Below are 23,499 nucleotides of genomic sequence, written 5' to 3'. Positions count from 1 at the left end.
CAATGACGTACAGTGAAAAATAAAATTAAATACATTACAATTAAAAACCTATTGACTCAAATCGTGAATCGTATTTTGAGAAATTAAAGAAGGAGAAGATGAAAAAGATCTAATTAAGAGGATTAGTGAAGTCAAGTATGAATGTTAATGTCTGGCACTCAATTATAAACGCGCGCGGCGCTCAAAGTGTATCGACGATTGTGCAGTTATACGTTTCGCAGAGCGGCATAAGGTAAACATTACGGATGCAATAATTGAGTTATCACATTAACGGCATACACACACGCTGGTCATGCATAAATAAATATAATAATCCGCAAAGCGGCATTCCTCGATTCGCCGGTCGAATTAACGCGCTTTTGTTGGACGATATTTTATTTAATGTTCGCGGAATCATGCGTTTTCACCGACAGGGCCGGGTCGGTAGTTCTTTGCATTCGTGAATTATTTATGCAGCGGCATTGTTTTAACGCCGATTCGGATCGTTTAAAATGAATAGAGACATATTGGGTAGCGTAAAAAACAGAATTACACCGTCGACACAGCGCGAAAATAAAATAACGGGTAACATTCTGTCACTTAATAACATCAGAATAATTGTTTTGTTGCTGGTATCGTGCTTATTATTGTAACAATTATATTTATATCCATATCAAGATATATATATATAGATGTATATATATATATATATATATTCAGCACCGAGAAATATATCAAACGACCATATTCATCTAGACATTGTTATTACAAAAGAAAGACAAAGAAATCATGACACAATTCCCCATGACATCCTATTTTTACGTGTTGTACAGCACAGTTTGAACGCGACTTACAAGAATATCGAAATATTTCACCGGCAATGCATTTGGGATAAAAACTGATATCGAATATCGATAAGCGCAAACTGGGGGGCGATATAATTTATGATGTCATCAGCCGATATTTGATGAATGGAATGTACACATGGAAAGTAGAGTCTATTTGCATACGTGAAGAGAAAATATTAGAATAGGTTTTCAACTCTGCGGTGCAGATATGAGAAATAGCGGATATATTCAGAGAAATACAGTGGCAATTTAGTTAAATGAATTTATAATAAACTTTACAAGTCGTACTATACATCAATTAAATCAACCTCATTGATAAATTAGTTGATGCTTTAATACGAAATGGAATGATCGAGGTACACAAAATTGTTGTTATCATATAACTCGACATAGCACATCTTTTTCCTCGCTTATTTAATACATAGTCTCTAAATAGCAACACAACAAAAGTCCACGCGAATATCCGATTCAGGTACATCATCTCGCACACTGTAAAATACTTAGGCGGGCCGCAATATTCTCGAACACTTTTACTTATCAATTATTCGTACAGAGAGAAAGTGTAGCTGTCTGTATGCGTGTCTTGTATGTACGAGTGTGTGTTTCGAGCGATTTTGCGCGGTTTTGTCGTGTACACACATGTATGTATATTCATATGTAAATGTGTATGATGTCGAAGAATACGCACGTACATTCATGCTACGTATAGTCTCCTTCTGAGTTTATAAAAGTACGAAAAAAAAACTATCTTCCCCATACGATGCGACGAAACATACTATATGTATATATATATATGTATATATATATATATATACCTACACATTGCAAACACATTATCCCGCTGGAAGGAAGCAAGTACATGGTCTAATAATAATAAAATATCTCCCGAATATATATCGCGAGTATCCAGCCGCGTGTCTTTCGTCGCTAGAGAGCTTCTTGGACATTCGTTGATCGTCGGATGAGAGTGAACGTCGAATAAATCATCTCGCGGGAGCTTGCCCTCGTTCTCCATTTTTCTCTATTTCCTTTTCTTCTTTCCTTTGACCCCTTCCGTTCCCCGAAGCAGACTCTCAGTCGCGCCCCGTCACTTCCATCCCTCCGCCATTCTGAACCAGCCTTTCAGGTTTCACCGCCTTGACGTGGCCCTTGAAGGAGGTCCCTGTATTCGCTCCGGTTGTGTATTGCTGCTGTCGCGGCGATCCGAGGCGATCCCGTAGAGGAAACGTCATCATCGCACAAAGCGCGCCTCTCGAGCTCTCCTCCGCCTCCACACACAAGCACGTCGACATACGCAAAGTGTTCCAAAGCGCGTTTCTCGAACGATGCACTATTATGCTTTTAACGAATGGCGATTAGAAGAAGCGCAAACAATTCCAATACGAGCCTCGCCGACGGCCGCAAGCTCACCGTGGAAGATCCCAGCACTGAAAAATCATCGAACGAGACGATCTGATAATTGCGATTTCTCCCTTTCCTTGCTTTCGATTTTCTTTCTCGATTTTAAGTCGCACGCGCGCAGCAATTCAAATCGCGGCTCAACGACATTGCTTTTTGAATGCCCGAACCGCGCGTCGTCGTTTTCATGCAAACGTGCTCGTTCAAAGAGTTCATCGGGCAGCCGGATGTTATTCACGATGGGCGAAATAAAACGATTTATAAGCAAATGAAGTAACACAACGATTCGCGTTTGCATTTCTGAACAGTTTAGAATTTCGATAAGTAATCGAGAACCGACGATATATATTTATCCAGCTTTTTTTCTTTTATGAGGAAACTACGTCGCGCTATTGTAACATTAATATGAAAAAAAGGAGGCTTTACCTTTCACACCGACCTGCCCATCGGGCTTCTTCTGGCCGGTTTGAAAATTCGGCGGCGGCTGTAGATAGTTGATGCCGACGATGGTCGCGGCTGGCTCGTAGTGTATCACTCGCGGCAGATCCTCCTCGGCGCTGACCTCCGAGCTCTGCCAGTAAATGTCATATATCGACGCGCTGCAACGTATTTTCAATTTGCCGTTCGTGAAGTGATCGTGCGTGACCAGGAATTGGAGTCCGATCTGCGAGATTTGCCACTCCGACTCGTTTGTGTCGAGCGGGCTGTACGTGCGGACGTAAGACTTGAGAGGCTGAACAACAAAAAAAAGAGAAGACGAAAATCGTTAGTTAATCAACGGGATTACCTGTGCGATATTTCTTTGAACATGTGAAATTATTGTTTGTACAAAGTTACAAATGTGTGCAGCATATAAAATAATGATGAAAGATTTATCAATCAAGTTTTAATTACACGTATATTAAGAGGATAACGCGCGCATGTGCTTCCATAAAAGTATATGATTCAAAACAATTATTTTGAAAGCTGAAAGTAATGAAATTTTATTAATTGATTTAATGACAGTAAAAGGTTGACGATGCAATGGACTGTTAAAGTAAATATTGCTATTATAACATAAGGATGAAAAACTATATTTGCGTCGCTTTGTTGTTAACGTTATTGGTATTATAAATTCTCGGCACGGTACGGCGATTTTGTTTTTCCGCGACTCGTGTACTCGTGCCTAGCGTGCCATTGGTTTACGTACGAATGCGTTAATATAAGATGATTACGGAAGTTATCTTGAAAATTGCAAAATATTCTAGCCGCATTGAAAATATCAAAGAACGCTTTTAGAGTTTTAATTTGGAATATTTTCAAATACGAACACTCGAACATTTGAAAATCCCCGCTAATTTTAACTCATTATTTCAATCAGATTTTAATTAACGGGCATTTATGAAAATAAAGCATTAAACGTTAATCGAGGAAAATATTGAGTTATTTTCTGCGCCACGAATACCGTTCATTCCAGCTTCGGAGAACATCTCGAGGAGAAACGTATCCCATAAGCTCTCTTGTCTCCGACGTTTGATCAGGGATAATGGATCAAAGCCGAGGTAAACTAAATAGAGGTATCTGATCCCCCCCCTTTCCGTCCGTCCACTCGTCTAACCGCGCGCGCATTACCATCATTAGCAGTTAGAGCATACCTGTCGGTCGTTGATATACCAAGTGAGATTCGCGGCGGGCTTGCTCCGACCAGATGTGCAGTTCAAACGCAGTGGATCGTCGACACGGTATTTCCTCTTTAGTCCCTGTATCGATGGCATCTGAGAGGGCAATTCTGCGAACGTAAGATATACTTGTGATATACTTGATACACAGGAGATTCCAATTTAACCATCTCGGTCTCATTACGCATACAGCTGCCTCGAGAAGTTTGGTGAAGCATAATTTGCTCTTTTTTTCTTGCGATATTTTGAATGTAAAATATATTGTAAGAATTCTTTCGCTCTCTCGCGAAACGTGTAGCTTTCACAATTAAGTTGATGACAAGAGAAGTCTTTATTTGTGCAATCGCTCGTAACTTAACATCCCGACGACGTGCTTTGATAAGCGAGTAGACTTCATCAAGGAATGCATATATGAAAGACGGCTCTGAGATACCGTGTAAACACGCACCCGAACGTCGCGTGAGCTCGCATGCAGCTCGACGTCGCTTCGACCGGGCTTGACCCGTCGTCATTCTCCAAAGCCTGACATGGCCAAAACTTTGGGCGACGACGACAGTTGATCGATACGAAAGGGCGAATATCCCCCTCTTGCATCCTTATCGCTCTTGCGAAAAAAAAAAAAAAAACTTTTCTTACGACGGCGCGACTCGCATTCGCGTGCCCAGTCATTTCGCTATCGGCACGCGTCGTACGTATAATACGCACGTCGTTAAAAGCACCTGTATACGTCACCAGCAGCTCCCGGGCTCGCGAAATATTACTTTTTCCACTTTTTACGGAGGACGTAAATTCGTACGCTTCGTCGCGCCTTTACGACGACGGCGGAACGCGGCGAATAAAAATGTCGTTGTTCTGACGCGAGCGCGAGAGATGCGAGAATTGAATAGTCCGTCCTCTCGGAAGATTTGTGTCGCATCCGAAACTGCGTGCGCGCGCGCGCTCGCGGATATATTTCTTGTTCTTCGTTCGCGAGCAAGACTGGTTATGACGTGCGCGAGACGTGAGCAATTAAAAAAGATATTTAATTCTCCCTGGGAAAAGCTCGTATGTAATATCAGAATAGATTACAGTATATTAATAGAAAAGACCCCGGGAAAAACGTTGCTGGCACAAAATTTATTGAACGCCATGTTTTAATGAAAGAATCTCGAAAATTGCGACAGGCAATTTACGTTGTTCAAATATATTACAATCGAACATCCATGTTTCTTCCGATGTTGCACTTTTTTTCTCACTTTTCCTCCTACATTGTCTTTCCACTTCACATTCATCTAATCATGTGACAATATTAAAATGGGGAAGCGAGTGAAAAGCAAAAAATATCGTGCAATACATTATTGATAGATAACGTCAAATAAAGAATACGATCTCTCTGACAATGGATCAATAATGCTGCATGATATTTTTCATTTTCCACTCGATCTCTCACGCATCCGGATAAATGGCCAGAAATAGTCAGAGAACGAAAAAGAGGAAGTAAATATAAAGTAGAGAGGAAAAAAATACTGAAATTTGACTGCAACCGTAATTGTGTGCTTTTATAATTACCTGAAAATCCGCACTTATTGTTAATCACGTTTTCGGCCAAACGAAAATCAACTCGCGTATTTTATTTTCGCGAAAATCATGGATTCACAATGCGAATTCGCCACGCCACAATACATGAAACGGAAACATTATAAAATGTATTTTATGCCGCAATGCATTCGCGAACGTATATAATTGCTATAATAAGCCGATTATTATTACCTTACATATTCGACAGTCCATTTGACGCTACATAATTCGACATACACAATTCGAGCGAGCGAGACGAATGACTGTTTTAGCGGTCAAGCGGAGATCTGGTCGGATATAAATAATCCCAGAGAGTATATAAATTCTAATGCCATAGATATGGCACGGTGTATGTTAGAAATAGCATATTGAAAATTCAGCTTGGGAAAATTAAATTTGGTAAAATATAATTATTATTGCGCTTATATGACACTAATACGCGTAATAAAGTGCATATTTTCGGTGTTTATTAATTCTTCAACAAAGCCGATACAAAACAGTCTAAGATGAAACAGCGAGCAAACTGGCACACTCTAGTTGAGCACAATTATTTGTTTATTATGCAAATATGTACACAATTATGATAATACACTCGTACATAATTACAATTACAGTCAAACTTTTTTTCCCTTCTAATTTTCCTTTCTTTTTTCCGCTCTCCTTCTTGCACTGCTCTCTGATTATTTTACATTTGTTTGACTACATACTACGTGATCACATGAGAAAACGAGTGAAAAACAAAAGATCCTATGCAATTCTATGTGAGAAAATAGCGCGAGAGAGAAAACGAGGGAAAAAATGAAAAGTCAGAAGAAGCAATACGGTTGTTCAACTGTACTTAATTCAATTCACGTAAATTTCAAAAAATATCACTCTACAAGATGCTGCTCTTTTCCGCAAAGCCCTTCGATTATATCGCGAGTTATCGTGAATTATAAAAATTTTATCGACGTCAAGAACGCGATTTAAATAGTCCGCCCATTATTATTTCTCTTATCACAGCTTATTACACGGTGAATAGGCGCGCCGACGTCGTAAAGCGGGCGCGCGCGTTAAATTGCCAGGCGAGTAATAACGCTCCAGCGTGTTTTTACGCAGTCGATGCCGGCGTCCGAAGTTATTAATGTGCGGAGCGGCAGCTTCGAGGACAAGTGACACTTACCGACGACGTTCATCGCCGCGTAAACTATAGCCGTGTGGAAGGAAGGCGCGTCGGCTGATACCTCGCAGCTGTACTGGCCCGCCGCCTCCAATTCCAACTTCGTCAGCACTACCTGCGTCGCGTTGCTCTCGGTTTTCTGCGAAACAACGGTAATTCATTACGATCCTACGTCTCTGCGCGGCGCATCATCTTCGCCGTCGTGACGGTTATCGAGGACACGAAGGGAATTCTCGGATGTAACGCGCGGTACGTATGGACGGACCTATGCATGTTTGAATGTGTGTAACGCGCGCGCTTGCGAGAGGAATTCGTCCAATCCATTAATGACCAATGCTTCCGCCAATCGTGCGACATGCGGCCGACCTGGTTATTCGATATCAACCATCGTTTATTCCCAAACGGGATCCCCCTGTTTCGCATGTCTCCCTTTCCTCTCCATCTCCGTTTCCATCAATCGCGTTAAATATTTGCAATGCACTCGCGTTTCTTTTTTTTTTTTATTTTACATCGGTTACCAATTACGCGAATCGTTATCGTCGATGTTAAAAGTGATGAATATCGGAGCGAGGTGGCTCTGAATTTTTTCGAATCGCGCTTCGAGCGGAAAACACCCGCTACGCGATGCCCGCGTCACGAGGATAGCGTATCGTGCAAGATAAACAAGCGTCGGTGATAAGAAGTGCGTGTAAGAGTGAGGTAACAGAAAACGATTGCGCTGACCGTGGGGGAATTGTGTCTCACTGTAAACCTTCGTTAAACAAGCACCATTAGGACTGTCGCGTCCGAAACGCGAAATATTAAATTGTCGGGCAGCGTTTCGCGAATAGAACGCGCATAAAATAACATTTAATATTTCCAGCAGCTGGCTATGCACACACACACACACACACACGCGCGCGCGCGCGCAAGCGGTGTATGAAACGATACTCCGCGTTTCGGAGAATATAAAACAAAAATGGAATAGAATATTTTATTTAGGATACCTCTTCAAAACATTAAAAATGTCCACAGTTTAGTGTCACGTGTTATACAAACAAAAGAGGAGCACCGGCCCGAATAAACACGAAAGTACCATTTTAAAACACTGCAGAATTAATGATTATATAAATTAAATATAGAGTACAATAAAAAAATGGAATAACCGCGTTGCACGGTTGAAAAACTGAAAATAAAAATAGGATTCAATGGAGGGAAAAGGGGGAAAAAAAAGCGTTGCAACAGGACGAGCAACACACACCGACGAGGGCCATCAGTTACCCCTCTCGTACGGAGACAGCTCGAATTCAAAAACTTCGATCAGCCGATATGTAGAACGGCCCCGCTATACAGCGAGCAGGAACTGTACGTTCCGGCGCGTTCGGTGTTATCGTGTTCCATTCGCAACTTCTCGACCGCAATAAATCCTCGCGCTTTCTCTCTCTCTCTCTCTCTCTCTCTCTCTCTCGACACCGTTTTTTTTTCTCCCCGCGCGCGGTCCCGCCAGGGCACGAAAGAATCTCGAGATTTCGCGGAGGCCCGCGGGACACCGGAGGTTGTAAGCTCGTCCATCAGCGGCGATGTGGGGAATGCGGGGAAAGGGATGGGCTCACCTTCACCGTCAGGTTTCCGATGGGGAAAGTCTTGACGGCCGGATTCTCGTTCGGAGCATAGCGATAAAACTCTCGACCCCCTTTGTACCACTTGACGGCGTACAGTTGGTCGCCCTCGGTGTCGTACCAGCAATTCAGCGTCGCCGAGTCGCCCTTCTTCACGGCCGTCGGTATCTGGATGCGCACCTCCCGCAGACCCGTGCAAATTCCTGCGGACGAGAGAAGAGTACATTCGTTAATTGTATTTTATCGGCCCCGCCGCGACGTCTCGCGGGGATGGTCGTGTTGCATTGTCGCGAAAAACGGGGGGGCCCGAACGGCGCGCTCGGCATTGCACGCTTATCGAAGCGGATGATCTTGGCGGAGTTATTAGAGCACGTGCAGGGGAAATCCAAATCCCGACTCATGCCCCCGGGAGAAAAGAGGAAATGAAAGCCGAAGGTGAGTTTCTGCCGTGTCATGTCATGAGAGACGGTTGAATATCGCCCGCGATACACGCCTCATCGATTACGCTGGGGAACAGTGCTTCCCAAATCGGGAAAGAGCGGTGAAAGTTTTATCATCTGGCAGGACAGCCCGGATAAAGAGGCCACATCGCATAATATTCTATAGTTATCGATTGGAAAGTTCAACCGATGCTCCACTTTGATCTGGGATTCCATATGGGCCATTCTTCCGTGTCGCGACTTGGCCGCCGTCTCTATTTGATTAATAGCACGCGTGATGATATAGAAAAATAATAGTATCCACGCTGCAGCCGTATTCGCAATATTTATAAGAATATACTCGCGTCGACTGGATGAAACGGAAGAGACTGATAAAAGAATGTACATTACGATAATTAGAGATTACATTTTCTTAAGCGTTTCTGCGCGCGTAAGAAAGCCTCATCTTTTAATTATGTTAAACGATACCGAGCCGCGAGCTTGGGAACCACTGGGCTTCGCCGAGGCTGGCAGCTCCGCGGCGACGACTGGTTATCAGAGCGACATCGTCATTACGCGGAAGTCCTGGTAATGAAAGCAACCGCGAATATAATACGACCCCACGAGAAATAGTTTCTTATAATAACGAGCGCATCACGTTCTCGCCTCTCATCCGCGGATTCGAAATTATTCGGCGAATCCCACACCGGCCGCCGGAATCCTCTATCGATCGCGAATAGAATCCTTCCCACGTTCCCCCCCCCCCCTCCCCCCCGCCATCCTCGCCTCTCCTCGCGGGTGCCGACCAAATTTTCTCATTCACGAGAAATGGAATCGATCTCACGCGAGAAACAGAACTTACGCGTTTCCGAACGAATTTCGTCGGCGCGGCGCGCGCTTCATGAATTTCTGCACGCGGATATATGCAGCGATCGTACATTCCTGTGGAATACTTTCCTTTTTTCCCCGACTATTTATGTCGAATCCTTTGCATAAAGAATTACCTGATAAATCTAATCGTTTTTCGTATATTTCTGTCAATGAAGATAAAATTTCTATCACCGGTCTGCCAGCTAATATTCAGATTTTTTCAGCGCGCATCTTTGACAAATGTACGTTGAAAGGAGAATAATCTGAAGAGAAAGCGTATAATCTAAAACTTGGAATTACATAATACAGTCTGGTTTGTCACTCTATTTAACTGGACAACACCGCGAAACTTAAATTAGAGATTCTATTTATGCAAAACAAGTCTCTGATATTAAAAAGTTTCCATGTAAATGATTCATGCGGTACACGTAACAAGTAACAATTTCAACGCGACATTTTCATCGAACTTGCCGCGCTGAAGGGAAGTTCTTAGCGTTACTTTTCTCGAAATCGATATAATCCGACTCGCAGTTCCGCGGATTGGATGAAAGTTTCGGTGGGAGTTATAGGGAAATATTGCCCCAGCGCATTAAAGGGTGTGACGATCCCGGCGTAATGTCCCTCTCTTCCCCGTTTCTCCGTTTAGAGGCACTTTGCGGGGCTTACGGGTATTTAGTTACAAAACCACGAGGGCACTCTCTCGCGGTCGGTCGTTAGTCGTTAATAAAAAGCGGATTTGCGACAAAAATGAAGGGGGTAGTTGAAGTGACACCTCTTATACTCGAGACGCAGGAACTGTCGTTATGCCGGCTGAAAGTGACGAACGTGCTGTCGTGCAAAGGAAACAGATAAGCACGCGCGACGACGCAACGCAGTCAGCACTCTCGGTCGACGACGAACAGAGCGACATTAACGAGTCGAGCTCACTCGAGTCTCTCTAATATGAGAGGGCAATCGTTAAAAGGACGTGGCGTTATATTCGCTCGAAAACAAAACAGAGAAAAAAAAAAAGAAAAGTACATATGCAAACAGTGCGTCGTAATCATTTCCATTTGCCGTGCGGCAAAGTGCGGGTAATATCGGTCTGTCCGAGAGAAGGACAAGCTACTCGATTCGGAATATTCGATGCCGATGTGAGAGGCCGAGGCTCGGTTTAATTCGCTTACACTAATGACGATACGCTCGGTTTAACGGACAGCTCTCGTGCAATGAATGTGATTTCGCCCGATCGGACAATCGCGCGTACGGATCCGCAGAACGGATATGACATTCGGTAGAACGATCGGCTTAATTAGCTGGCGAGCGAAGCGGCGCGCTCGCGCCGAGAGAGAAAAGCCCCTGCGTGCACTTCGACGTTTCGCAGCCGATAGGAAGCTTATCTGCTCTGTGTCGGTTTCCGCGATCAGACGAAATTACCAACGCCTCGTGAGACTTCCCTCCGAAATCGCGCGAATAGAAATGCTATCTGATTTTTGCTATTTTCGGCGCAACCGATACACCGAGATACCGTAATAACGAAACAATTGCTCCGGCGCCGTTTCGTTATCTGCGTTATAAATAGCTCGCGTAGATAGCGGCAAAGTTCCGTCACTTCTTCAGGAAAATAGAAAAAAATGCGTTACTCGCTTTTCATGCAATAAATTCCTGCACGTGATTTCGCGCGGATAAAAAGTATCGCGCCAATGCTAACGCGATACTTCTCTTATCAGATTTCGAATTCTCCCGATTCGAAATATATGATATTCGCTTGCGAGCGAGATGTTTGTTAATGTTGGACGTGCGGGTTTTCATGCCGCAAACCGAGTGCAGTGTATTTTACACTTCATTTATCAATTGCTATTACTTGTTGCAAGAATTAAAACTGCTGCAATTTAATGCGAGTTTAATTTCTGACGCTGTAAAAGCGGAGGAATGTATCCTGCGCCATTCATTTTTATTGCGACGGATGGAGGTTGAAATTATTTTGCGCGCATTTTCAACATAAAAATCTCGGATTCGCTGATTTCAATCCGTGATCCGTTATTGCGTACGAAGTGAGTTTCTTATCAGCCTGACGGACTTCTCGGTTTCTTTTTGACTTATTAACTTATTGGCAATTTCCATATGCGTTGCATATTTGATTAGAAATAAATTTTTACTGAGAAAATTTATCTCTCTCTCTAAGAGCTGTTTCAAAATATATTTATCTCGGCAGAAGCAAGATTGATGCGACGGCGTACATGAATCTTCATTTGCAGATGAAAGAGCCATCGCTCGATACAAAGATCGTATTGCGCCGCAAAGTTGCGGGATAATCGAATATTCGTTAATGCCCCGATGACCATAACGTTAAGGAAGAAAGACATCAGCGAGAGTGAGCGGCGAGACTTGACCATCGAGCGCGGAGCCGCGAATTCATTCGGATGAAGAGCACTTGGCCGCGTGTCGTAAAATCGCATTCGCTGGAATGTCATTAACGCTATTATATCACCGAGATGGGAATTCGTTAAATTTGTTAATGCCCTATTACGCGGAACGCCCGCGCGTTTTATGGCCAAACGGCCAACGACCCAGCCGTGAACGTACGACATTCCTTCGAGTTCGCCGCGCTGTCTCCCCCGCTGGTTCAACGCTCGCGGCGAAGAGAGAATCCTTTTCTCATCCCGAGACGCGTGTCTCCGCTAATAGTTTTTGCGCTTTTGTTCGCCGCGAAACAACGCCCTTCGCGTATCATGTGTCGGGACGAAATCCATTTCCCGAGCTTACGAAATCTCGACAAACGCTCTCACGATCGTCGCGTGCACGCGTGTTACTTTATGCTAATATCTGTAATGGATGAAGTTCCTGATATCGCGAAAAAGTGTCCGATTTGGAACACTCGTATATGCATTTTGCAAGGGAGCGAAATTAATAATGGAAATGCATAGTCATTCTTAACTTGAATTACATTTCTTTCACTGTATTTAACATTTGAATGCGATAATGGAATAATTTAATCTCGGCGATTCAATTTAATTCACTACATTAAATGAATTAAGTTTAATCTCGTGGCTTGACCGCAAATTCGGGTATTCGAATGTAAAAATTTATACAATCAATTCACAGATTTATCCAAGTGCGTTGAAACAATCATTCGTTTTCGAATAAAATATCCGTATTTCGGAATTAGCTCGGCTGATTTTCGCTGCGTGTTTCGCAGTGCTTACGCTCGCAGCGTCGTCGATCACGCGGAAATGGTCCATCTCTCGCTCTCGATAGGCAACGGAACGGCTCTCTACGCGCGGCCTATCTACGCTACTCGATAACCATCGAGGGAGTGCAGCAACCGTTTTCGGCACACGGCCGACAGGAACGGTTGCAAGGATGGATCTATACCGGATACCGTCTATCGGGGCAACGAACGTGCAAAGCAGGCAGCCAGCGGGGTTGCATAGCGGGAAGACACGCGATTCTCGAGACACGGAAGCGTCCGGGGCGAGAGTGTCTCGGAGTGCATGCATGCCGTCGTCGGTAACGAGCACCATTTACCGGAACGCCGTGACCAGAAGGAGCGCATTCTGCGTGTGCGATTACGCGCGCCGACGTCCGTGTGTACGAGTGTGCATGCAAAACGAGGCGCAGGGGGTGGTGTGTGCGGAAGGGAAGGCGTCGCATGTCGCATCGACGGCGAAACTTACCCACGATGTGAGCCCACAGCAGAATTTTCAGTTCCATGGATGCTCCTGTCGGTCGTCGTCTACGTGTCTCACTGGAGCCGTCTGCGATCGTCGCGATCCTCGCTCGTCGTCTATCGTCGTCGCGTCGGACGCGTCTCTTCGCATGTCGTCGGAGAGGCACCTCTCCGCCACGGTCGCCTCTCTCTCTCTCTCTCCTTCTTTCTCCTCTGTGCGGCTCTTCAGCAGCAGCGGCAGGTAGCAGCAGCCAGTGTGTACGTACGAGACACGCGTGTTACATGGCGTAGGCGGACAGCGACGACGGCGGTAACATTGCCCTTACATAACACGCTGCGATCTGGATCGTCGATCGGGGGGGCGTTCTGCGAGCGCGGATCCACTGCACGATGACGAATGGCGTGGGTACTCTTCCGGCAGCGTATGCGCGGCTCGCCGAGCCCGGCTTCTCTCTGGTGGTGCACGGCTGGTTCCGCCGCTCCGCTGGAAACCCCCCCGGTCGCGTCGTTTCCGCGCAGAATCAATTTCCTCGCGGAACGACGACGACGCCGGCGACGCGCGCGGTGCCGCGCGTCGCGGGTGCGCGATTGTGACCGCGCGGGCGTGCGCCTGCGTCCCCGGCGTCGGCGTTGGATGTGTCCCCGCGTCGGCTGTACGTACGTGCAAAAGACGGCCACGCGCACACACACGGCGTCGCACGCACCCCCCGACGGCGCCGCGACGTGGGGGTGAATGTGCGTATACGTGCGAGTAAAATCTGGTCCACCGATAGATTCCGAACAACCCCGAGTCGGCCCCTCGCTCGTCGTACCCCCTGACGCCCCCGCGACGCCCCCGCGACGCCCCAGCAGCGTCGTTCCCCTTTCCGTCTATATGTGTGTGTACACATTCGCAGGACGAACGCACTCCTGCTACAGCGGCAGGCTTGTCGCAATGTATTCCCTTCCTCCTTTTTCAAGAGATGCGGCTATCGATATTCTATCAGACCGTCTATCTAGCTGCTCGTTTGTCTGTTTGTAGCTGAGACGCTGTTCCGTATAGTTGTACTTTACTTAGGTGTCTACTCGCAATAAGACACAATAGAACTCCGTCCTTTGTTCAGAGTATTTGCATTAACCTCTTGCCAGACTTTATCTCGAAAATTAATTAGTTAATGTAGTTGGTGTGTTTGCGCGTCTCGAGTCTGCTTGGTTATTTTTCCCGGTATTTATAACTGTGCGTAGGTATATTTGCACGTCTCCGTCTTCTATAATAAATAAATATTCTATAATAAATAATCCTATAATGAAGAAATATTCTATACTCTCCTTTAATAAATGCGCCAGCAAAATGTCTACAGGAATAAGAATTTAAGTAAAAAGGCAGATCAATCCGCGATATACTTTTCCGCTTGCTTAAAACTATTGCACTCCCGCTACTTTCAGTAAGAGAAGACAATACTTTTCATTGCGGTTAACGCAACACAATGAACACGACTCGTCCGTAGCATAGATATTGTTCAGCTTTTATCCTCGAGAAATATGTATGAACGTAGCTTACACGAGAAGTATCATGTACGGGGAATATCCTCGACTATTTATCGCCGTCACCCATCTCGATGTAGCGCAAGGAAGTAGAATGAACGGGGCGGTATTGCAGCGCGCGATACTTACGTAACTTGCGTAAGTGCGTTGGCGTAAAAGTCGTTACGTGATCGACGTCGGGTTTGTGCATCGATTGCACGACGTCGGCGCCGCGGAAACGTAACCCGCCGACTTGGCAATTCCGTATAAACTTCCAAAAGAGGGTCGTACGACTCTCAATGCAGCCGGCGACTTTACGTAATATCTATATTCTCGGGATTATCAATTTTAATTAAATCGAATTTCGCCTCCGCCCCGCCGCTCTCTCGGTTCTGACATTCTCGCGCCCGTCGCGGCGAATTAAAACTAATACGAAATAATCTTAAAAACTTTCCGCCATTTCGGCCCGATGCATTTTTATCAGTTTTCCCTATCGTCATCCCGCGCGTTCTTCGCGCAATGAACTCGACCGTAAATCCTCGTCACCCGCCACGTTTCAATTTAGGTCCGATTCCTCGTCAGGAATATAAATAACTTTAATCATCATTGCATCTGCGTATCCGTGCATGTCCATTAAATAGCATCGACAAACGAATACTCTGCGTCGTTACCGGGCGGCACATTTACGTCGGGGAATTTAAATTCACGTCGGACACTTCGTGTGTGCATATCGTTTCCGGTATAAACTAATTACACTCGTGCTTCTCCTGATCGAATTACCGGCGATGCGCCGGGCCAGCGAATTCTCGCGCGATAAATGTTCCATCGTAAGTAAATCGCGCCGACACGCATCGTGAGAGTAAAAGTGGATACACCGTCGCCTTTGACGGTGCGGCGCGAGTAAATGATCCTTTCGTAGGTCCTGTTTACGCTGCAATAAACCTGAAAGGTCTCCGGTGAGACACGGGGAAGATCGATGGTGCGTTTCAAGCCGGTCGCGCTGAAATACACCTGATTGTACGACGAAGCGACCGTAAAAGAAATCTCGTCAAAGTAGAGAGAGAGAGAGAGAGAGAGAGAGACAGTGAGGGGGAAAAAAAGAGATAGCGGTTAATCGCGAGAGAAGTTCACAAACTCTCGTCGCGCCGCCAATTCTCCTTTCATTCGTCAGTTCCGTGGCCGCCTTTGCGCTCGTCAATGCGGTCGCATCCGGCGGTGCCATGCGATTCACGACAGAGGTGATCGCGGGGAAAAGGGAGAAGCGACTCCGCGCTATCTCATTTCGGATTCATAGGGATCGCGCGATCGCGCGAATGAATAGCGGCTAATTAATAACCCATCGGCGCTCGGCATTTGTTTAACATCTTAATTACGATCCATTCGGGAATTCGAGTTATCGCCGCGCGGCCGTGTCGCGGCGAATCGTCAATTCGTGAAATGCAATCGATCCAACCGATTCTCCGTCACTCGTCACCGCTGATATATCACGTCGACCGGTATTAATGCTGCTAAAAAGAAAAGAAGAAAATTGTCAAAAAAAAATTCTTCAACACGAGTTTAACGTTGCGACGCGCACCGTTGTGTATTATGAATATCGCATGATAAAAAGAAGCGCGAACCTTCGTAAAATAAACTCCCGTGTCCCGAAATGTCTCAATAAACTATAACGTGAATACGTGACCGAAATACTGTCGCGCATAATGTCAATTACTGGAGAATCGTAATTAAATGAGTTGATGAACTTTTTTCGTAGCGTGTAAAATAGAAGATATCCGATATGCGCTCTCTGCTTTAATACAGTTGTTATTATATAAGTAGGATCTCTCTCCGGGATAGATCTATTAATATGCAATGACCGACTGCCAACGTCGCTCCTCGACGTCGTTGATCAACGAAAAATTCCCGCGCCGTCGACCGTTTTGACGACAATAATTTCAAGGCGGGCATGAGAGCTTCCGCAAATATCGTTACTTTCAACGATATCCTGCCGTTCCTTTTCCCTCTCGCCACATTTCCCCTCTGTCTGCGCTACCCTCGTGAAACCCTCGCGCACCCTCGTCATTGCTTTCCACGCCGGGGGGCGGAAAGCGAACGAGGGGACGACAGAGTGGCCGTGTTAGCTGAACGAACGCCGTTACCTTCTTCGAATCATCGAGCGATACAGAAACGTCGCTCCACGCGATACCTCTAAATAACGTAGTGAGAGCACATCCGCGCATTCGCAACGCTGCCCGGGGAGGGGGGGGGGGGATGTAAGCACTTCCCATTCTTCAATCTTGTCGGTAATAGAGGCAAGAAATGAAACAAACAAAATATTCGATTTCGCAACTTTATTAAACCTCGCGTGCTTGCGCGAACATCAGAAAATACCGGGGAAAAGTTTGCCGAAGCTGCTATAATATATTTCATAGCCGGCTTCCGTATTAGTTTCTCAAAAATGTAATAAATATAATGGATTTTATCTGATTATTTTATATCTGATGTTTTTTTGCAAGTTGCATTTATCTTTATATACATACAAAATGTATAAACGTATTAAAAATAATACACTCTGATATAATTTGTATGACTATTTTAGATACGTACATTTCTCAATATATTTAAAATATATATTGAGAAACGTAAAATTATATTATTATATCAAACTGTATCATTTGTTAAATTCGTTACTTTTGGTGCTGCGAGATTTATATATGAAGTATCTAAGGTAGAACTGAAACATAATTTATGCAAAACTGATTAAGATCATAACGTGTTTCCGGATACATCTATTTTAATCGTGCGATGTGACAATATTATCTAAAGCTGTGGTTACAATTGCAATAATATCCAAACTGTACATTCTAATTGCATATAATCATCGTGAGGAAACATTATTACCATATGTACCGTGATTAAAACTCCACCGCCGATCATAATTCTCGATTACATACCGCTGTGGGCACGAGACCAGAATGCTGTTTATGTCAATATGTTCAAATATGGATAAACAAATAACATTAACCCTTTCAGCATGATCGCATAACGCCGCAAAACATATTCTGTAATTATCACACCAATTTTTTTTTTCACATTTAATAATCCACCGTATTATAATTTACACAAATATGCATATTATCATTGCACATGTATATGTATGCGTCGTGATAACAGCATAAACAATAAGCATAGGGGTTTGCGGGACGCGGAGCAAAGAAGATCCGTTCTTATTTCATGTCGCTACGTTAATTTTTCGCCGAGATATAGCATTATAAAAATCCGACGTACACGAGTCATTTGTGAATAAACGCGCCTGTGTGTGTGTGTGTGTGCATACGTGTGACGCGTAACCGATCAGCTGATCAGCTGATCGTATAGTAGCGGGACATTTACCGTTATACACGTGCTTCGCGAGGATTAGGTGATTGCACTTGTCGACTAATTCCGTCCTAGGTCGGGATCGCTCGGCTTGCTGTCGGATCGATGTAATTGTCAATATTTTCGCACAGGGCGCCACAGGGCGCATCGAGTGTGCACAACGCGTATGAAATTATGAAGAATAATAACAGGTAAAATCCCTTTCGAAATAAACCCACAATCATTTATTACGGATAATTCGATACATTAAATCAAATTTTGCAAGACATCCTGAATCGATTAATCACAAAAGGAAAATTAATCCCTTCGATACGGCAGCGTAAAGAAAGCGAAACCGGCCGGCGCGCCAAATTTATAGGTTAGGATACTGTGCGTGTACGCCGTCCTTCATAGCGAAAGGCTTAAATTATGGACCACGGGAAATGTCGTATGTTATGATTGCGTGTACGGCTGCAACAAGCGGCCATTCTCGACAGTGTTGTTCGCGAACCCTTGCTTTACACGACCCTTATTTTATCCGCAGGTAGGCAGGTATAACGCCTCCCCGAGTCCGGGAATGATACCCAGCAGACTAATATCGGGATAAGCCGCGGTAACGCCGCGCACAATCGACACGCAACCGGCTCGAGGGTGAATTTGGAATCCGGAATCCTGTCTGACCCGAGCGAGCCGAATGGATCGATGTGTTGTCTCGTTAGACTATTATTTGTCTGGCCGTTAAATATTAATGACGGCTAAATTACAGGTAATTTGATGTAATTACAATATTTGGTCATTTAAGAACAGAACTGTTTTAATCCGGAATAATTGGTATCCGTTAAATTTTAACGACGTCTTGTCAGTCGCGTCGGTCGTTGTACTTTTACTTAACACTGCGCTCTTTGGGGATCATGTCCGGCTTAGTGCAAACGCCGAAATAATCTCGCGATTATGCTCGGCTGCGAGGTCGAAAAACACGACAATTCAAGGTTGCACGTGGCATAACGTAAAATCGATATCCGCTAGACACGAACGGCGAGTAAAGCGAGAGACGAAGCGAATAGAAAGCGCGAGACAAAGAAACGTAGAAGAAAAATAAATGTACAGGGTGCTCCGCTATTACCGCTGGCTCCTATTAATGGCAGATTTCGCGATAAATTTTACTCTAATAAAGATTTGACGGAGAGATCCATATCACGCAAAGAATTTAACGTACAAGATTAATGACATTTTTGCGAATAAAATAGAAACTAAATTCCCCTTTTCAGTTTTAATCACAATTGAATCAATTTAAAGGTATCTGACGTTAAGCGGTGAAAACTCGCGAGGGAGATAATAGCCTAACATGAAAAATTTGTCAAGGATAAATCGACCCATTCGTTAATCTGTCGCCATTAACGGGGCGACCGGCGATAGTGACGGGATACTCTGTAAAATGGAGAACATAGAGATAGCGCAATTTTTCGAGCGGTTCGCATTACTTTTATCGTCGCGCTCCGATTTTTCCATCGGATAGCGCGATAATGGAGCCCTAAATCAAACCGCGGACTACTTCTTCGCGCGCATCGTTGCACGTGCGCGCGACGAAATTCCACAAGGACGAGCAGATCGTTTTCTTATCATGCCCGCCGCTAATCGTACGTTATCGTTACGCAAACAACGCGATTCCTCGCATGCTGGCGTATACAAACAGCAGCATATCAAGTAGATTAAGCTCTTCAATCGGGCATCTCCTTATGCTGAGTCAACGAAACGGTTTCGTCGATGACGCGCGAAGCGATAAGATCGGATCATGCAAATTTAACGAATTATTTAGTTAATCGTATGTCACTAAGAAGAGACTATATAGAAGAAGAGAGAAACGTCTCTCTCGGCGCCGTGCGCAGCTGCGCTCGGGAACGCAACACTCGGGAAATTTTTACGTCCGGATGGATTTGCGCTCGGTGCGCCGTGCGACATACGAACATACGGTGTCGAGGGGGTTTCTGTAAGCCGTTAAATCTTGATAAACGCCAGGCGGTTGTCGAGAGGTACGTACGAGAGGCGGCAGATAAGAGCGGGAGAAAAGTAGCGAGGGTAAGCAAGCGACGCGTCGGCCGAGCATGCGACTCTCAATCGTTCCGCAAACAGCCAACGCCTTACGCGGATCATTTGTCAAGCAGAAGCTACTCGACGCCCTGATAATTTTTTCTCTTTATGCAAACCGTCCGCAATAAATCGTTATCTAACCGCACTTCCTATCACGCGCGTCGCACGAATTCACGTCGTCGCGTCGCGCGAGAAACGACCGATTCATTGTCGCAGCGATAATTACACAGTTGTTATGAGGAATAGGGTTTCCGTCCGACAGTGCGTCGCCGCAATAATACGCGACGATTGACAAACGTCTCCGTCTCTCGCGCAAACAAGCTTTTCGCGCATACGCCGAAATCCGTGCAAACCGGCCGCGTGAATCGAGCGATACCGGCGCATCCGCCGGCGCAAGGTCAAGGCCGAAGCGAAGTGTGTAAATGTATGTGTGTGTCTTCGCGACCCGGCGTGCGACGTGACGCGTCTCTTCGGTTTAAGGTCGGCGTCAGTCAGGGCTTCGACGTAACCGTAGATACCGGCATCGTGACGCCGCGCCAAAGTGGCACGTCTGCGGGTCGCCGGACGTGCTGTCAGCGGCAAGCCGCCAGTGTCCATACGAAAGCACCCTTGGCGAAGCGTGTTTTACGCCAGCCACAAATCACCTCTACGAGAAATTTGCTCTCCGCGTTGTTTTGCACGAGCGGGCTCACACGGCGCCGCTACGTGTAAAAGCCTTAAAACAGAAATCAAATTCATAAATCTAATTTTGAATAATACGCGATAATTTTTTTACGCCATAACGCGTCGGAATCCTCAAGGTATTTTTAATAAAAGAAATTTCGCAGGGGCGCGCATCGGCGCCGTTTCTGCGGAATTTTTCCGGCCTACGTCTTCGACGTAGCGTCGCGGCGCGAAAAACAACGACGACGCAGCCGCACTTGGACGCCGCCGCCGCCGCCGCCGAGGGTAAACTATATCCGGGCGTCGCGACGCTTGCGCGGGTTTCATCGACGATCAGCTGGCTGGAAGCGTTTATCGAGTGAGAGCGAGAGGGAGAAACTTACGAGGGAAGGCGACGTGCAGGGACGGCGCCGGGAAAAAGCGAGACAAACAAAGCGCGAAGAAAGAAGGGAAGAGAGATGCATTCAAGCATAACGTAATATTTATTAACTATCGTCGTCCGACGACGAGGAGGGCAGTGCCGACGAGCGTCTACACGCGTTTTTGGCAGCGTTTCCCCGTGGCTCGGCCCGTCATCGCCGTCGTCGCCGACGTGCGCCGTAGTGCGCGCCAGTGCGCGGCCGTGCAGTGCTGCCGTGTCGGTCGTTCTGTTTGTCGGTCGGTCGTTCGGTCGGTCGATAGAGGCACGCCGGCGGAAGGTGCGACGTACATCCACTTCGATGAGTCGTCCGCCCGTGCTTTATAATGCGGCGCGCCCGTTATCGTCGTCGTGTTTCCTGTCCCTCCACCGCGTCGTCGTCGTCGTCGTCGTCTTTAAGTCGCCGCGGCCGCGCGTCGATCAGACCTCGCGCACACCGCCGGGCGACGCTGTAAAGACTTGAGAACGTCCGTCCGCGGTATTCGCGAGCGGTGCGTAAGACGAGCAGCGTCGCGCGACGAGCAACGCGCTCCCTCTCTCTCTCTTTTTCTCCCGTTCCCGTCATCGTTTCAGTCATCGTTGTCGTTTGCGACGCGTCACCCGATTGCGTGCGACAAATCGAGCTCAAAGTCGCGGAGTTTCATCGTGAGTTCACACACGGCTTGCTCTGTCGCGCAGGCCGAGCCAGGCGTGAAAACAGTCATCCCGCTGCCAAAAAATCAGCTGCTTTCGACTCGTTACTCGGGGATGCGGTCGCAGCTGCGTTTTCATTCAGTCTTGGAGCAGATGCGAGCATCGGTGCCGACGCTGGCACACGGACGGACGTCTTTCGGTGCGATCCCGCGCGAGAAGCATGGTCCATCAGCATCAGCTAATGTAGCACGCGACGTTTCTCGAGGCGATGTGAGTCACGCTTAATTATTGGCTTTGACATTTCAACGATTTACAGCCGCGTAATAGTTATCATCGCTCGTTTCGGTCCGTATTAGCCGCGCAACCGGGTCCGCGGACCAATCGTCGCGCCGCAGCAATCAGTGTATACAAACAAGACGGACGTTTTCCCCGAAGACATTCTACTCGTGCGGCATCTCGTCGCGAGAGTTATAACATTCAACCTATTAGCTTTGAAATAAGCGGGCGAAGGGAAGTAGGATCATTCGTCGCAGGGGAAAAGCTTTATGTAAGAAGACTCGCACGGAGACAGATGTTGGACGTGTCTGGCAGAAGGCCCTCGAGATCGCTCTATCGGCGCGCTGCATAGTGCGACCCAGGGGAGCGACCACGTTGCGGGGTGACGTAAGGGGCAGGCGTTGCACGGGGAGTAACGGGCGACGGTGTGTGCGATTGCACTCGCGAAGGGTAGCGGGCAACGTCGAGGTAAACCCGCCCCTGTCTCGCCGCCCTGTGCACGGCGGAATCTAGGGGAGAGCTCAGTCGTTGAGGAACTTGGCGGAGCGTGCCGGGCGTGCTCGTCGTCGTGGCGGTTCCCTTCTGATGGTACAGCGAGTAGTATTAGTGATTCAGCGGCGACGGACGAGCGCGGACGACGGCGCGGATCGTCCACGACAGAAGCACCGCCGTCGTCGTCGGCGACGCGTCGCGCCGGTCGCGCCATGGGCCGTCTCGCCCCGATGATCCTCCTCCTCCTCCTCGTCGCCGTCCTGTCGTGCTGTCCGGAATGCGGTCGCGCCGCCGGTCTTGCACGCTTCCACGATTATGGCTCCGCGGAGCAGATCCCGGCGGAGAAGCACACCGCGCCGCACGGGCCGCAGGCCGACGCCGGTGATTTTCCCGGCGATCCCTACGGCGCTTATCCCGGCCTGGGCTTCGGGCCCATGGGCCCGGTCGTCCGCTCGGTTCTGCCGAACGATGCCACCCTGCGCAGCCTCTCGTCGGCCAGCGACAACGCCGGCGAGCCCGCTAAGGACGCGCAGCAGCCTGCCGCGCGTTCCAGCGACGACGCCACCGCCGTCCTCGCGCCCGGTGACGAGCACTCGCCGAAAACCGAGTACCACATCATCAGCGTCGAGTTCCCACGCGTCGAGACGCCCTTCCTCATCGGGATATGGATCTTCTTCGCCAGTCTCGCGAAAATCGGTAAGTCACGGAGCTTAATGAAATTGTCGCCGTTTCATTTTTTCTCTCTTTCAGATGTGATATTTGGAATAAAATATGTGTAAACGCGCGTGAGATGTTGGCCTCTTCGAAACATTGTTTAATGTAAACAATGAACTTTTCAGTGTAGAAGTATAAACTCGTTGTTGAAAACGACAGGCAGATTTATCATTCGCGATAAACATTGGTAATAAATCAAAATATATTTACAAATTAAGCGATGTGACCTGAAAAGCTAACA

At 46.7% G+C, this 23,499-nt stretch overlaps 2 protein-coding genes across 6 annotated transcripts in view; one reads left to right on the top strand and one right to left on the bottom strand.

Moving 5' to 3' along the window:
* Positions 1-1,075: 1,075 nt before the first annotated feature.
* Positions 1,076-13,626, bottom strand: LOC105676322 (uncharacterized). Its single transcript, XM_012374102.2, has 6 exons — positions 13,143-13,626; positions 8,192-8,400; positions 6,603-6,738; positions 3,860-3,993; positions 2,652-2,958; positions 1,076-2,254 (listed from the first exon to the last, which is right to left on the bottom strand). The coding sequence occupies exons 1-6, from the start codon at positions 13,177-13,179 to the stop codon at positions 2,169-2,171; spliced, it is 909 nt and encodes a 302-aa protein (XP_012229525.1). The 5' UTR covers positions 13,180-13,626; the 3' UTR covers positions 1,076-2,168.
* Nhe2 (Na[+]/H[+] hydrogen exchanger 2) overlaps positions 6,831-23,499 on the top strand; it is a 33,119-nt gene continuing 16,450 nt past the window's right edge. For 2 of the 5 annotated variants that reach the window (XM_012374092.2, XM_012374093.2), the window contains exons 1-3: positions 18,053-18,422; positions 18,519-18,740; positions 20,890-23,240. In XM_012374092.2, coding sequence (XP_012229515.1) covers positions 22,757-23,240 — 484 coding nt within the window. In that variant the 5' untranslated portion in view covers positions 18,053-18,422; positions 18,519-18,740; positions 20,890-22,756. Of the gene's footprint in view, positions 6,849-18,052; positions 18,423-18,518; positions 18,741-18,851; positions 23,241-23,499 lie in introns of those variants that run through there. The other 3 variants (XM_012374091.2, XM_012374089.2, XM_067351319.1) reach the window with 3 other exon arrangements.

This window comes from Linepithema humile, chromosome 3 (genome assembly GCF_040581485.1).
Source record: "Linepithema humile isolate Giens D197 chromosome 3, Lhum_UNIL_v1.0, whole genome shotgun sequence".
Classification (NCBI taxonomy): domain Eukaryota; kingdom Metazoa; phylum Arthropoda; class Insecta; order Hymenoptera; family Formicidae; genus Linepithema; species Linepithema humile.
This window is presented reverse-complemented; position numbering and strand designations above follow the sequence as displayed.